The sequence below is a fragment of the Orbicella faveolata genome, unplaced genomic scaffold (genome assembly GCF_042242905.1).
Source record: "Orbicella faveolata isolate gen_17 unplaced genomic scaffold, um_ofav_v1 contig_14, whole genome shotgun sequence".
Lineage (NCBI taxonomy): Eukaryota > Metazoa > Cnidaria > Anthozoa > Scleractinia > Merulinidae > Orbicella > Orbicella faveolata.
Window position 1 is genome coordinate 16402904 of NW_028301541.1, and position 14730 is coordinate 16417633.

The window sequence follows — 14730 nt, forward strand, 5'->3', positions numbered from 1 at the left end:
CCTAAAACTACGTTTAGCAACAAATTAATTTCTTCATCAGACCACGTAAAGTTTCGTCTGCCGCCATGTTTGATTTGCCGCGTACTGCATCAGCTGCAACATGATTGGCTTAAAAAATTAGCGATAACCAATCACAACAGAGACGTAAAAAGGCCATTCAAATACCGCGACTGGTCTAAAATTTGCACGGATCCATGTAAACAGGCGGTCCAGGAACAAAACTCGTCCGTGCAAAAATTTGTCCGGACCTGTGTAACCGGGCGTTAGACTCGAACTTTCCTACGGAAGCCCGAGTAGCTAGGTACTAAATGCGGTTGGTAAAACGCTCGGTAACTGCTCGCAGCACGTTTAGTCGTGATTCAGTAACCATTTGGGAAAACGTCAAAGTTAGCTATGTTTCTAAAGGTTGAGAACATTTTACGTAACCCTAACATGACAATGCAGACAGCTCTCAATATGGCGACCTTTCTTGATGATGAAATAACATAACGTGCAGCAGGTGATAAGCACGAGGTAGTCCTAGTTGGTGACCGCTTTTGTCTTAATTGTGAGAGTGCAAATATCAAAAATTATACTATGATTAGTGAATAGATGTCTTTCCATTGTCTATTTCTCGCGATGTCATCAGTGATTTAGGGTTCACGTTTTGCCGTTGGCTACAGCATCACCTTTAAACTTCTCCGATTTCTCGTCCATTAAGCGTTTCTTAAGGTAAGATATCAGTTTTGATTTTTAACTCCAGGGGCCCGTTTCTGGAAAGCCCCGGAAACTTTTGGGGCCCGAAAAGCCATTTTTAGTTCATCTGTATCTAAAAACACAGAAGTGTATGCGCCTGAAACCCGCTAGTATGAAGGGAACCTCCGTTCATATTAAGAATATGTGAATAAAACAGCTCTGTAATCATAAGGTTCGAGATTTTGCTATGGCTTCCCGGGTGCGAAAACTTTTCGGGACCTTCGAGCAACGGGCCCCTGGGCCGGATTGTTCAAAGACCGATTAAGCTAACCCAGGATTAGCGAGAACTTTTCTGTGAGGTTTTCTGTTTACATTGTTTGTCCTTCAGTTTTGAGTTTGAATAATCTCAAATAACAAAAAACATAAGCAGTGAAAAGCATTTTTTACAAGAAAAATCAATACTTCGGTTAACTTTTAATCCTGGGTTAGCGTTAACCGACTTTCGAGCAACCCGGCCAAGGGTTTCAGATATTGTAATAATAGTTTTTAGAACGCCAGAAAGTTAACAAAAGTTAGTCGATATTGTCTGGATAATGTGTTAGATCGTTTGTTTTCTTGTTTTTTTTTTTTTTTTTCCTTTTAGCGGCGTGAAAACATCAAGTAAAAGAATTGCTAAAACAGGCCTTACATATTTTAAAAGTACTTTCTGAATCAAAAATCGCATAACATGTAACAATGAGAAAAATTCTGATCTTGTAAGAAGACGTGCGCTGAAAGCTGATAGAAACTCAGAATTACCAGAACTGTGGACATCATGACGACCCCAGCAAAGAGAGTTTGAATTTTGATTATCAAAATAAAATAGCGGAGTTTTATCTTTTTTCACAGTTTTTCGAAATTAAAAGAAAACAATTTCTCGGCAATTTGATTTTTTACTTGTGGGGATTTGAAGAAGTCTGCCGATATTTTCAGTAAACCCCGCCATTTGTATTTTTAAAACACGACAGAAACGAGAAGAAAATGCTTTCTATTTTTTTTTTTTCTTTCATTTCAGAAAACACTGAAGTAAAAAATAAAAATTAAACTCTTTTTTTTTAATCAAAATTCAAACAATTCAAAATTCTCTCTTTTCTCGCGCCATCATTATGTCAACAGCTCGGGCAGTTTTGTGTTAGCAGTACAACTTTCAGCGAACGTGTTTTTACAGCTTGTTTTCCATCGTTACGTGTTATTTGATGGAAAGTAAGCAACAAAGTAATTACTTAAGGCCTGTTTTAGCAATTCGTTTACTTCAACGTTTTCAGACTGTTAAAAAGGACGATTTACTACAATATCAAACAACTTTTGGTTAATTTCTGACGTTCTAAAATCTATTATTAGGATATCTGAAAACCTGGAAACAAAATTGAAAAATGGTAATCTTTAACAAGGAGGTAGATACCCGCAAAATGGCCAAATTTTGTCAAAACTAAAGTCCAGAAAGTATGACAACTGAAAACCATATTTAATCATAATTTATACTACATTAAGACTTTAAGTCTTCAGCTACCACTGACAATAAGTTTTAAGAGGTTTCGTCAAATCCTGGCCGAGCTAAGGGGTGTTGACTAGGACCCCTACTGAGAAACAGCTACAATTTTGCGGCAGGTCAATCTCCTTCAAAACCTGTCCTAATTGGGCCAAATTTTCGTTGAAAATACAGGAGACATGGTAGATTGCAATGACATGCTTTTCACCAGCTTCTTTGGTGAGGGGGGGGGGGGGGGGGGCTGTTTCCATGGCAACAAGCAAACATAAAAGAAAACTTTTTTCCAGTTTGGCTCTCATTCAATGATCTATGTTTCACCTGTATGGCTTCAAAAAACTACATCATTGCATTCTATAGGCAAAAATACACACCCCATGCCAAATTTGGTGAGAATTAAACAATTCGTTCTCTCAAACGACCTGCCCCTAAACTGGATAACCTCAAAAAACGTAAGTTTTTCATCCCCAGATTTTACTACATTTTTAAATAATGAAATACATTTGAGACATTCTAAGCAGGTAAATGTTATTTAGACCTTAATAAAAAAGTATCTAAATAATGTTCGAAGTGAAAAATTAAAGTCCAAAAGCCCCAGGCTCATATGTTGGCCCCTTCTGTTCCTCATTCCTTTCATTGCGGCTTTTTCGCTGACTGCAACGAATTTGGCGCTGTTGTTTTGTTGCCTCTGAGGACTTTTCTTCAGCTGCATAGAGTCTTTCTTTATCAATGGCTGTCAGACCAGACTTGAAGTGCTCTCCATCCGCCAGGTTGAGCCCTCTTAGCATTGCTTGGACTGTTCTAGCACCCCCATTGAAGAGGCAAACAGCAATAGCGCAAGCTGTCAACACTGTCTCAGGACCAGCAAAGAGTTCTTTCCGACAGATGTCCCAAACAAGGTGATTTAGGGCCTCATTGTTGTTCTGTGAGAAGGATTCTGTCCCACAAAGCCTCAAATGTGGGAAGAATCTCTTGCATCACAGCAGGGGCCACATTCTTTGAGCTGAATGTGTTGGTGCCATTTGCCTGATCACACTGCCATTTGCACCATGAATCAGGCCTTTCAGGATAGTAGTCATGAACTGGAATGTCTTCAGTTGAGGCATAGTGGTTCCAAATAGCATAGTGGTTCCAAATGTGCGCGAATAGAAGCTGATCTTCTATTCACATCATAGAAACGGGCTTTTCCTCGAATAATCCTCTCAGATCGATGTTGGAAGCTCCGTGAAAGTTTTCCAATCATTGTTTGAGCATTGCAACAGGAGAGTTCTCGCCGAGCCACAAGCACTAACCATTTCAAACAGTTGCAAAGTTCCTTGAAAGCACTCTTTACAAACAGCACAGGCTAAAATAACTCGCCTTAGAATGTCGACGTCCTGGAATCGATATCCATTTGGCCTGTTGTAGGACTCCTTGCTCGATGCCTGAGACGAACTGTCATCTTCCAAGCGAAGCTTCTTCGCGGAGGGAGTTTTCTCTTTCTTCGAGTTAGGTTCGTCTTTAGGTTTCCGTGAACGTTTTCCCCGCGTAAGCGATCTTCTAAGCGATCGAAATTTAGTTCTTGGCATTTCTAAGCGAAAGTCTTCGAAAAAGCGAGCAAAAACTGTCTTCAAGGCGAGAGAAAGCTAAATATATTTTCACACTTTCCAAATATTGAGTTCAACGTTTCGGAGTGCTTCACGCTTCTTGTAAACTTGGCTCCAGTCTCCTCACGGTATACAAAGAAGTCCCAGGCACTGGAACAACGAAATCGGGTTTGGGGCTTTCGGGGTGCGTTTTGACCTCGAAAATCGACAAAAAACAACGCGTATGCTGGCTGGTTACCATGGAAACGAGAAATAAACAAAATATATACAATTGAGGGCCCTTTAGATTTTGTTATTTTTAAAGTGCGCAGGATAAGATAAGTAAAAAATAAGCTCGGACATATAAAATTTAGATATTGGGGAGGGTTTGTAGCTGCAAGTAGGTTTCTTTCAGAATGATAACTTTTTTGCGATTTTGCTACTACAAATGGAGAGAATCGGAAAAATTTAACCCTCGGACGTACAAGCTAACTGATACCCCCACTACGGTACAAAGGGAGAGAGGGTGATGGAACCCCCCATGGGTTTTCGTTCTGTTACGGCACAGCGAAATACATTTAAATTGATTAGATAGCTCTGAGCTTGTTCTACAAGTTGATACCACTTTTGTTGGTTATGACGTCATATTTTGTCGAATGACGTCATTTGAACCGCCATCTTAGACTTTAGTATTTTCTTAAAGAGTCAAGAAATAACGGAAATTGATACAAAATCAAGCCAGGATGCTTTTAAAATGTACAAATTCGTGCATTTCTTGCATTTCTGCAATTTGATGATGAAAAGAACAGCTACTAAAAGTTTTAGACCCTTAGAGTAAATCGTTTTTTCAAAACTTTGAAAAAACCTTAGGGGGAGGGGAGTGCCCCCCTCCCCACTGTACGTCTGAGGGTTAACGGTAATGCTGTAGCTAGCTCACAAAACCGGATATCATCGAAGACAGGATTATGCGAAATTGATGTTGAAAAGACAGCAGCTAACTATAATTATAGTATAATGTTTATATCTCCTGCTTACAAATAAGCTTGGGTGATAATTTAGAGGTTTATTATATCCGTTAAGAGGAACCTTTTATGGGTGTCAGAATTTTGGAAGTATTTATAGGGAAGAAGACGCTTTGCTTCACAGTCACGCTCTAGTGATTTTCCGTACACATCCTTGTAATTCTGCTAGTTTTCCAACTGCCGATTGCTTTATGATTGATAATGAGGATGCCATTTAAGTTAATTAATATAAATTTTCTTCATAAGGCTAAACTCCTTTTGGACTCGTAGGTGAGGATTGCCCTGAAAAGGGATTCGGATGGGCACAGCAGGAACTAAACCAAGTCGCAATATTAAATGTCATGCTCATGACAGGCAGTTGTCAGGTCTTGCCATCCATCGTTTAATTCACTGAGTACTACTGATGCAGCTTCCTCGGCTCTTTCCTTTCCCGTATATGTCAACGTTTCGACTTTCGAGGAAAGGACAGCAAAACAATCATTGGTTAATCTGGCTTACTCTATAATGCCTAACTCTATTGCCATATAAACAGTAAATATAGCACCTCTCAGCGATTTTAAGTAATTATAGCTCAGGAACTCCCGGGGACGTAGCCAGGATTTTTCAAAGGGGGGTCACACTGTGTCAAAGTGAGGGTACTCACAAGATTTTCATGGCATTTTTCCAACCTGTTGTAGGTTGTTTGCTTAAAAAAGGCTTACAAAGGGGGGAGGAGGGGGCTTACGGGCATCTCAGGAACTCCCTAGTTACGCCCTTGACTCCTACTCCACGATCACTCCGTTCGCTACGGTGTCTATAATAATAAAAACAATATTTACAGAGGATATCACCAAGCTAACACTAAGTTAATTAGGGTGATCGTGTTTGCACACGATGCAGTTGAATCAAACTGGCAAGTTAAACGAAGCTCTTTTAACATGCTAACCGTCAAAAAGACGAAAGTTTTTACAAATAGGCTCTAAAAATCCCAAAAGGCAAAAGGTTTCAGATCTTGATACCACGATGATGCAAGTTAGTGCCGTCCTTCCTACAAGCAGCACCTTTCTAATAAGCACTTTCCCATTTGTACGAGCGCGCGCATCCATAGCAAAAGTGGCATTTAAGACATTGACATTAGACTATGAATGAACTATGAATGAACTCGGCATGAACAAGATATTGCACATTATCAAAGTTCTCGAGTTCAAGTATCAGTTTTTCATTAAACTATTGTTCCACATTGAGATATATTTGTTCAAAAAGGAATAAACGCCCAATCTCTTTTAAACGCCCCCTCTTTCACTTTAAACTACCAAATGTAAACAGCGCCCCTAGCACTAAATCGAAGCATAACGATAACCCTCCTCCTAGCTTTATGAAAGGTTATGCTCCTGTTACTTGAATTTCATACCCTGCAAAACAGAGATTCCCTTCTCTTGCTTCGCGGAGAAAGAGAAAAAAAAATCTCTGGATTTTTCTCAACTCGAATCTGTACAATTGGGTCACATTTTCTTTTGAACCATGACAACACAATATTAAAAGCAGCCTAATCTTTTAGATTTTTCGATCACTCCAAAGATGATGTCCCTGCTGGGGAGGGCACATTTTGTGAGAAAACCCGACCTCGTGTAGATCCCATGGAGCTAGTACAGCTACAGCATATCATTCCCTTTAGCTTCTGTCGAAAGGTCTTGTTAACCAGAGCGTACACAAATGGGTTTACAGCGGAACTGAACAGTACTAGCTTATGAATAACAGCATAAGCGAGTTCACTGACACTGAGGGATGTGTAGTAGTCTAAGTTGTGCGCAAATACGTCAGGCGCCCAACAGATTCCAAATATGGCAGTGACAGTTACCCCCATCAAAGTGACTCGTTTCCGCACTCTCAAGACGCCCTGTGTGTAGAGAGAGACACAGAAATGAATCCGATTACGATAAAAAGAAATGAATCAGCAGAGTAGTTTGAAAGTATATTATCAAAAAGGCCTGAAAACGTACGGTTTCAAAGTGTCACGATATTAATGGTATGTTTCAATCAAATTATTGCAAGCGCGATCCAGTAACTAACAACGACAATCACAGGTGAGGATTACAATCTCCATATCAAACTTTTCCTATTGTTTTAGTTTAAATTTTGTAATTCGATGGACCTCTTGTTGTCCAGCACAATGCTAATGTCAGACATGATGTCACAGTCATACGTACTGTCACGATCTCATTCTCACAAAAAGAGCGTTACACTTGAACATAATGCGCCAACCTTGCATGTACTGTTACGATCATTTCGGTCCTTATCCAAAGAGCTACCGTCCCTCTTAACAGGCGAGGCCTTGACTCAAGGAAAAGGTCGACTAGGGCACCCAAAGACGTGCAAAAAGATTAAAACTTGCTTACGGGGAGAATTTTCAGTAACACTCACACTTGACATACAGGTGATCAGAAAGGAGGAAATATTTCGAAGTTTCTTTCCTGTCCTCTACGTAAGATTTATGAAAAGAAAACTGTTCACGTGTTGAACTTGTTTGTTAATACTTACCCTCTGTTGGAAGGTGAGTTGATTCTCTGGATCACGTTTGAACCACAAGTTGTACACGATTCTGGAATACAACAGGGCCATCGTTGCCATGGCTACAACTACAATGGCTGACCAGTACAAAAAATAGGCTTTTGGCATCCATTCTTCATCCATCCACACACAAGCATTGTCCTTTACGTTTAAGGCCAGGAACAGAGGTATGTTGACTACCAATGAAAAGATCCATGAACCAGGAATGATCACCTGAAAAAGGAACGTGTAAGGCTTAATATACCGATTCAACTTTCTTCTTCATATAATTAATCATATGCATACTAAAAACAAGCTTCTTCGTAAATCACAGTTACTAATAATTGGACTTTGTCAGTGACGCACCTTCAATTTACTTTTGGTAAGTTTGCCAATGTTGCCAGCAGGATAGATTACTGCATAATATCGTTCAGCAGCAATTGCAATCAAAGTGACTACCGACGAAATTCCAGCAACCATGCCAAGCCTCCACCCGTCATCAATTTGCATAAAACTGTACCCGTCATTCCTCCTGGATGGGTGGAAGTCAGCCTAAAGAAAATCTCCGGTGTAATAAAGGTAGCAAACAAGGCATCCGCTAGAGCCAGATTCACTAGTAGATAGTTGATGGGAGTCCTGTGGAATATCATAAATACATACATACTTCAATTAGGAGAAGATGAAGAGTAAGAGATTCAGTCCTTCATATATTCTCCAGGTAGTCCATCTCAAGGTATTTTTAGATCACTACAGGTTCCGGAATCCCTAGGAGGGTCTAAATAGGTACTCCCGTGACGCCGATTTTGCTCACGGGGACAGCCCAAGGGGCTTTACACTCATTTTCTTCCTGCACGAAAATACCCACGAAACTGATAACTGGTAACTGATATGCACGGTAGAATTGGGTTCACTGCTTAAAAATAGTTTCGTTCACGAAAGAACGTGCGTCATTTTGAGCCCGCGCGTGCTTAGATATGTATGAATCTTTGCTATTAACGTATTTGCATATTCTATCAGGCTTTCGCAATCAGCGTCCTTGTAACAGTTACCGTAGATTTTGAGCTGTGGTTTCGTTTTGCTTTAACTCTCTTGAGCCACCGGGTAATTAAGTGTTAGCCATCAGGCGTCGAACTACTTATGTTTCTTTCGTTTAGTTTCATGTTACGTTTGGTCATGCCTTTGTATATATTTCTAGGTTTCAAAGTAGTTACCGACGAATGGAATTAAATCGTTGTGATTAAAGCGTCCACTGATACTTTGATAACGGTGATCTCAATTGTACAGCGAGCGAAACAAAAATATTCTCAGCAGGATCACTTAGCCAGCATTGCAGGCTAGGGATTAACTTAAGAATAAGGTCTTTATGAATGACCTACTGTCTTACTCTTCATATCTTCTCTTGATTAACTTCAAAAGAATGGCTGAATTAGACAGGCGCATGGTAAAATTGAAGAACTTTATAGCTCTCTCAATTTTTTTTTTTTTTTTCATGTTCACTGCTATGTACATGTTCAAGTTTATGCTATGTACATGTAAATCACAAGCCAGTGATTTTCTATTTCACTGTGATATACAGCGTTTCAGACTGGCTGTCATACTTTAGTAATTTTTGTTTCAACATACCTCGTGTTTCGATGTTTCTTTATGATCGCACAAACGAGGCAATTTCCAACGATGTCTACGGTGACAAGTATGGAGTGTACCGTTGCTATGGCAATGCCAGATGATTGGATCATGACTCTATGTTGTCGATGTTACACAGTCGGGAGATCTGCTAGATTTAATGAAAGATATGAAAAGATGAATTCCTGATAACTGACCTAATCACTAGTTTAATGTGAGAAAACCGAAAGTGGCAATCCTCATTTGCTAAAGATATTCGATATCTGATGAATATGTCCACATTTAAAATTACCTTCCGTACAAATTAAAGGGGAGAGAACATCATAGCTTCATTATTCATTGTTTTGATAATTTGCTCATCATGTTTGCTCATCAAAATGCATGCGAGCGTTTTCCGAGGGAGCGCGAATTTATTGGCATCAGCTGAGCGAGCGATTGAGCAGAATTGCCGCCATGTTACATTATCTCACTCTTACTGCCTATAACACTTTTCCCTCCCTAAGTCCAAAACAAGGTGGCGGTCGCCTGATCAAAACGCGCGCCCTCGCTCGCTGAAGTCAGAACTCGTCTAACAGGTGGCTAGCATAACCCGCAAATGTATAGTAACGAACCATGGCCACTAATGTAATACTAACCACAGTTATCAAATTCAACCACTAATGTAATAAATTAAAAATCAACCACTAGGTTTAATACACGTACTTACCACTAATGTAATACAAAAGCTAACCACTAATGACATAAAATTGTTTACCACAGTTCTCACACTGAGTGCATATTAATAGCTAACGTCAAAATGAGAAAGAGAAGCTATCTTTACAATTATTCGACCCGATTCCTTCCTCTTGGTTTTCTAAGACTACAGACAGTCTTATCATTTTAAACATATGAACACTGCCCATTTGGCAGGAAAATGAAAAACAAAAACACCCACACACACCAAAAAAATAATAATAAAAAAAGAAACCACAAAACGACGAACAAAACCAAAACAAAGCTCTTCCAGCTAGCAAATTTAAACCAGCGCAGCATAAACAGTTACTGGGTCAATTTATTTGGTATTTATTGTGTCCCCTGTTTAGATCATATAATAAGGAATATGATAATTATGGTTAGAAATCTACGGTTTATTCAGAGCTGCTCTAGAATACGATGATGTTAAAGAGTTTTATAATCCATTAAATATTTTCGCTCACGCGCGATTGGTTTAAACGCGTCACGTGACTGAATATTCCCTAGCTAAAACTGGGGAATATCCGAGTTATTTTCCCCGATTTTCAAAACCGCGCGTGTTGCGAAAAAGTTTTTAAAGATACTTAATACAATAGCCTCCATTTAGCGTAAAAATATGCTCGGATATTTGTCCTTGGATCTTATCTGTTCCTCAAGCTGTTCTCTTTTCGGAAGAAATAATGTCTAGCTAACGTTTCGATCGTGCAACTGACGTTTCGAGCCTTTTTTAAGAACAAAGCGATATTTTAGTATTTCTAAAAGGCACTTAATGACGGACCCTAAGGGAAACAGCGAGTTTTTGTGAAGCCTCGGGGAACATTGAGGATCGAGGGGAAACAAAGCTAACTGTTTCCCATGTGGCCAGTCAATAAAGTCTGTTTTTCACTAGCGACGCAAGCACAAGCGCAAGCACAAGCGAAATCACAAGCGCAAGCACAAGCGCAAGAGCAAACTCAAGCGCAAGCGCAAGCGCAATCACAATAATTCTTACTTCACCGTGAAAATGGCCTTGACGCAGGCATAAACACAAGCGCAAGCACAAGGATCAAACTTTTTCCTTTTTCTGGTGCTTGCGTTTATGCTTGCGTTTGCGCTGCAACAAGTGAAAACGAAATACCGCTCAGGCAAAACACAAGCACTAAAATGATATCAAGAGTGATATTTTGCCTAATCATCAGGAAACACCATTTCTGTGCTAGCTATAAAAGACCATTACAAAAAAACACCATTCAAAAAAATCTATTTAGCACAATATGCAGATAATACCAATAAAACGTTTGGTATATTTATAATATTCTAAAAACTATTAATACAATATCTGGAAACTTGGAAATAATAACGAAAAATCATTTCTCGTTAGTGATAATCCTTACCTTCAACAGAAGTTAAACGTTGATTTTTGTACACAGGCCAAAACCCCAATGTTATTGCACGATGACATCGATTGGAAGAAATGGATTATGAAAGACAGCAGCTCACTAATCCTCATATCATTTTTATCAGTACCACTTGGAATATGTGCTCACCACCCGGTGCATGTTTAGTGTTATTTGAATAGTTATCATGATAGCCAGATAATGTCCAAAGACAGATTAAATACCCGAACATTCTTTTTTTAAAGTCAAATGGAGGTTAGTTGTCAGTTTCGCATGCTGATCTTGGTTAAGCTGCTTGCAGTATCTTTACTTGTGAATAAGTTACCGTTTACCGAAACCTGCCTTTACAATACGTCTGCAATTTACGCAATTCAAGAAATGCGAACGTCAAAATGTTTCTTAAGGCAAGGAAAATTAATATAACTCGAACAAAAGAATGCAGAGACCTTTCAATGTTGCTGTCATCTTTTAACAAGATCGTGATCAATATGCGAAACTGACAACCAACCTCCATTTGACTTTAAAAAACTGCTCGGATATTTAATTTAATTTCTTTGGACATTATCTGGCTGTCATGATAACTATTCAAATAACATAACATGCACCGGGTGGTGCAAGTTGTTTTAAAAAATGATATGATGACTAGTGAACTGCTGTCTTTCATAATCCATTTCTGCCGATGTCATCGTGCAATAATATCGGGTTTTGGCCTGTGTACAAGAATTAACGTTTAACTTCGGTTGAAGGTAAGAATTATCACTAACGAGAAATGATTTTTCGTTATTATTTCCAAGTTTCCAGACATTGTAAATAATGGTTTTTAGAATATCATAAATTTAGCAAACGTTTCTCGGTATTGTCTGCATATCGTATTTAATAGGGTTTTTTTTTTAATGGTATGAAAACACTGAACCAAAAGAATTGCTAAAACAGGACTTCAATAATAATTTTCAATCAAATAAAAATCGTATAACATAAAACAATGAAAAAACATCCAGTAAAACACGGTCGCTTAAAGCTGTACTTCTAGAAATCGACAGAAACACAGAGGTACCGGCCAGAGCTGTTGACATAAGCATGACGGGAGCAAAGAGTTGGTTGAAATTTTGAGAATCGAAATAAACGAGTGACGTTCTTTTCTTTTTGCCCCGGTGATTCCTAAAAGAAATAGAAAACATTTTCTTCGCTTTTCTATCGCGTTAAATTGTAAAAAAACTCCTGTAGATTTTTCTGTAACCGGATGTGGAGGTTTGGGAGGACTAGTAAAGCTGCCGGAACACCAGCAGCAGGAAATATTTATCACTGCCATAAAAGCCCTAAAGTGCTCGATAGCGGGCAAATATTCACAACTGTTCTTGATTGTTGTTGTTCTTGTTGCTGTTTTTTCTGAATGACCTAAAGGGGGACGTTTCGCCTCTGAGGCGATATATAAATATATATATATTTTTTGTTACTCGACTTTTTTCATGGCGGTCTTTTATAGCTAACACAGAAATGATGCTTCCCGTAGATCAGGCAAAATATTACTCTCGATGTCATTTTAGACCAATTCAGCTTGTCGTCAGTGAAAGCACAAAAAGAAAAAGAAAAAAAAAGAAAAGAAAAGAAAAAAACGATCGCAGCAGCTTGTAAAGGTGAGAAATACGAAGTTGTTGACATACGTGCAGAACAATCAAACAACCAAAATGGTCTGCATTTGCATTTGTTTGAGTCAAACCAATTAAGCGTGAAAACTGAACGATTTCATTTGTAGCTAAAACTCTTGCCTTCTTTCCAACATTGTCTTCAACATTTTCGTCCTGCTCAATATATTTTCTTACATTTTCCACCCAACAATCTGTACACTTTTCGTATTTTGTAGTCAGAAATGTGATCTATGAGGGGAATACCTTTGTAGCTATGAGACTGCGCTCAATATTATCAATATGGGCATTTGATCGATAATCTAAAAGAATTGACTATGACAGTTAAATACACGCTGTGCTACACACCACAGCAGTAAAAGCACCCTGGACTAGGAAGTGTCAAGGAATTATATCCCTTTGGTCTGACGATAATTTACCCAAATCAACTTAAAGTTAATAAATTAGTATTTATCCACAACTCAGTCAAGCCATGTTTCACTTAAAATATAGGCAAACTTCTTAATCCGCACAACTCAAAATTCGTTCGTGAAGGAACATGATGTAAAAGGGTACATCGTAAACAAGAAGGCAAAGCAAACGAAACATACTCCATTCTGTTCCTATCCATACTCCTGACTCGCTCATTTTAATTAGAATGGTGTAGAACGACGGACGACCAAGTAAACCATATTTCTCATGAAAAACAGTTAATTTTTCTCTACGAAAAAATGAGGTCAGTTGTCGATCTACTCTGCGAGCAGTGGGTGTTGTAAATTAGGTTTCTAATGATTCATATTAGCAAACTGTCTACAACATTTGGTGTGTCAGGTGTTTTAAAACGGCGTTATTTGCCGTTAACATCATCATTTCTTAGAACAACTCTGAATAAAGCACACATTTCTAACAATTAGTTATTTATCATGTTCATTATCATGTATAACCTAACCAAGGGAAACAAAACTTCCCAAATAAATTGACTCGGTATTTTTTTTTTTTTTTTTTTTTTTTTTTTTTATGAGCGCTCGTTTAAATCTGCCACCTGGAGGACTTTTCTTTTTCGTTGTCGTTGTTGTTTTTGTTTGTCTGGGGGAGAAGGAGGAAGTACTCACAAAGACAAAATTTCGGCGTAAATTTAAACCCCTGGCGCGTTGTCGACTTTTTTCCTGACATATTCCTTGCACAATCCTCTCTTGGAAAGTCCCTGATATATTACATACATAATTTGTACAATCTTGGTTAGGCTAATTAGGTATAGTTTGTCAAAACTTAACCGGAAAATAATAGCAAAACCACACGCTGGACAATTACATGCTCACAATTGATCAATTTTTTGAGTTTCTGATCCAAGAAAAAATAATTGTCTTTTTCCTTCATGATCAGTTATTGCAATCAGGAACTTCGCTTTTAGGCCTGGCTAAATCTATATATTAAATACTAGCCGCCTGCATGTTAGACGAGTTCTGCCTTTAGCGAGCGAGGGAGTGCATTTTGGTGAGGCAAGCGCCATCTTGTTTTGGGCTTGGGAAGAGAGGGAGTATTTTAATACTCTTAAAAGAGTGAGCTCGAGATTATCAAGGTAAGAGAGTGAATCCCCCATATAGGCCTTAAGTTATTTTTAGACATGGCACCCAGTTCTTCCGAGGATGTTACTCGCGCGATGTGTGGACAGACTACCTGAGACGAAATGGCGGGAACGTCATGGTATGCGTTTTGATTTTGTTTCATAGCAGATATGTTTTCTGCGTTCTCAGCCGTCTTTTTGTTCGGCCAGGCTTTCGTTTGTTCTGTGCTTGTTTGGCTGTTCATTATTTGGCCGTTTATTCGCTTTTAGGGAGTTTAATTAAGCAAACTTTAACGGCAAAGGCAACAAGTACAATGGGTGTGTAAGCGTGCGTTCTAATTCTTTGTTCATTTCTTTGCCGTTGTTTACAAAAGGTCACAAAACAACAACGTTAAATAGCCACGTTCTGCATATTGGAGAGAGCGTGAACCATACGACGGCCAATTTTTCAAATTTCCTTTTCGAATTTTGAAGCTGTCTTAAATATTCTGTTTCGGATA

The 14730-nt window shown here is 38.8% G+C and overlaps 1 protein-coding gene across 1 annotated transcript; it reads right to left on the reverse strand.

The window, feature by feature from the left end:
* Nucleotides 1–5267: 5267 nt before the first annotated feature.
* On the reverse strand, nucleotides 5268–7793 carry LOC110064942 (pyroglutamylated RF-amide peptide receptor-like). Its single transcript, XM_089286039.1, has 3 exons — nucleotides 7680–7793; nucleotides 7305–7547; nucleotides 5268–6663 (listed from the first exon to the last, which is right to left on the reverse strand). Exons 1-3 carry the CDS (start codon nucleotides 7791–7793, stop codon nucleotides 6334–6336), a joined length of 687 nt encoding a protein of 228 aa, XP_089142165.1. The 3' UTR covers nucleotides 5268–6333.
* Nucleotides 7794–14730: the final 6937 nt, after the last annotated feature.

What these genes read in the sequence shown, in the direction of transcription:
- LOC110064942 (XM_089286039.1), bottom strand. Translation starts at nt 7,793, where the DNA reads ATGGTTGCTGGAATTTCGTCGGTAGTCACTTTGATTGCAATTGCTGCT. An exon ending in TTACCAAAAGTAAATTGAAG is followed by an intron (nt 7,548 to 7,679) that starts GTGCGTCACTGA and finishes TTCCTTTTTCAG; the next exon opens with GTGATCATTCCTGGTTCATG. An exon ending in AACTCACCTTCCAACAGAGG is followed by an intron (nt 6,664 to 7,304) that starts GTAAGTATTAAC and finishes CTCTACACACAG; the next exon opens with GGCGTCTTGAGAGTGCGGAA.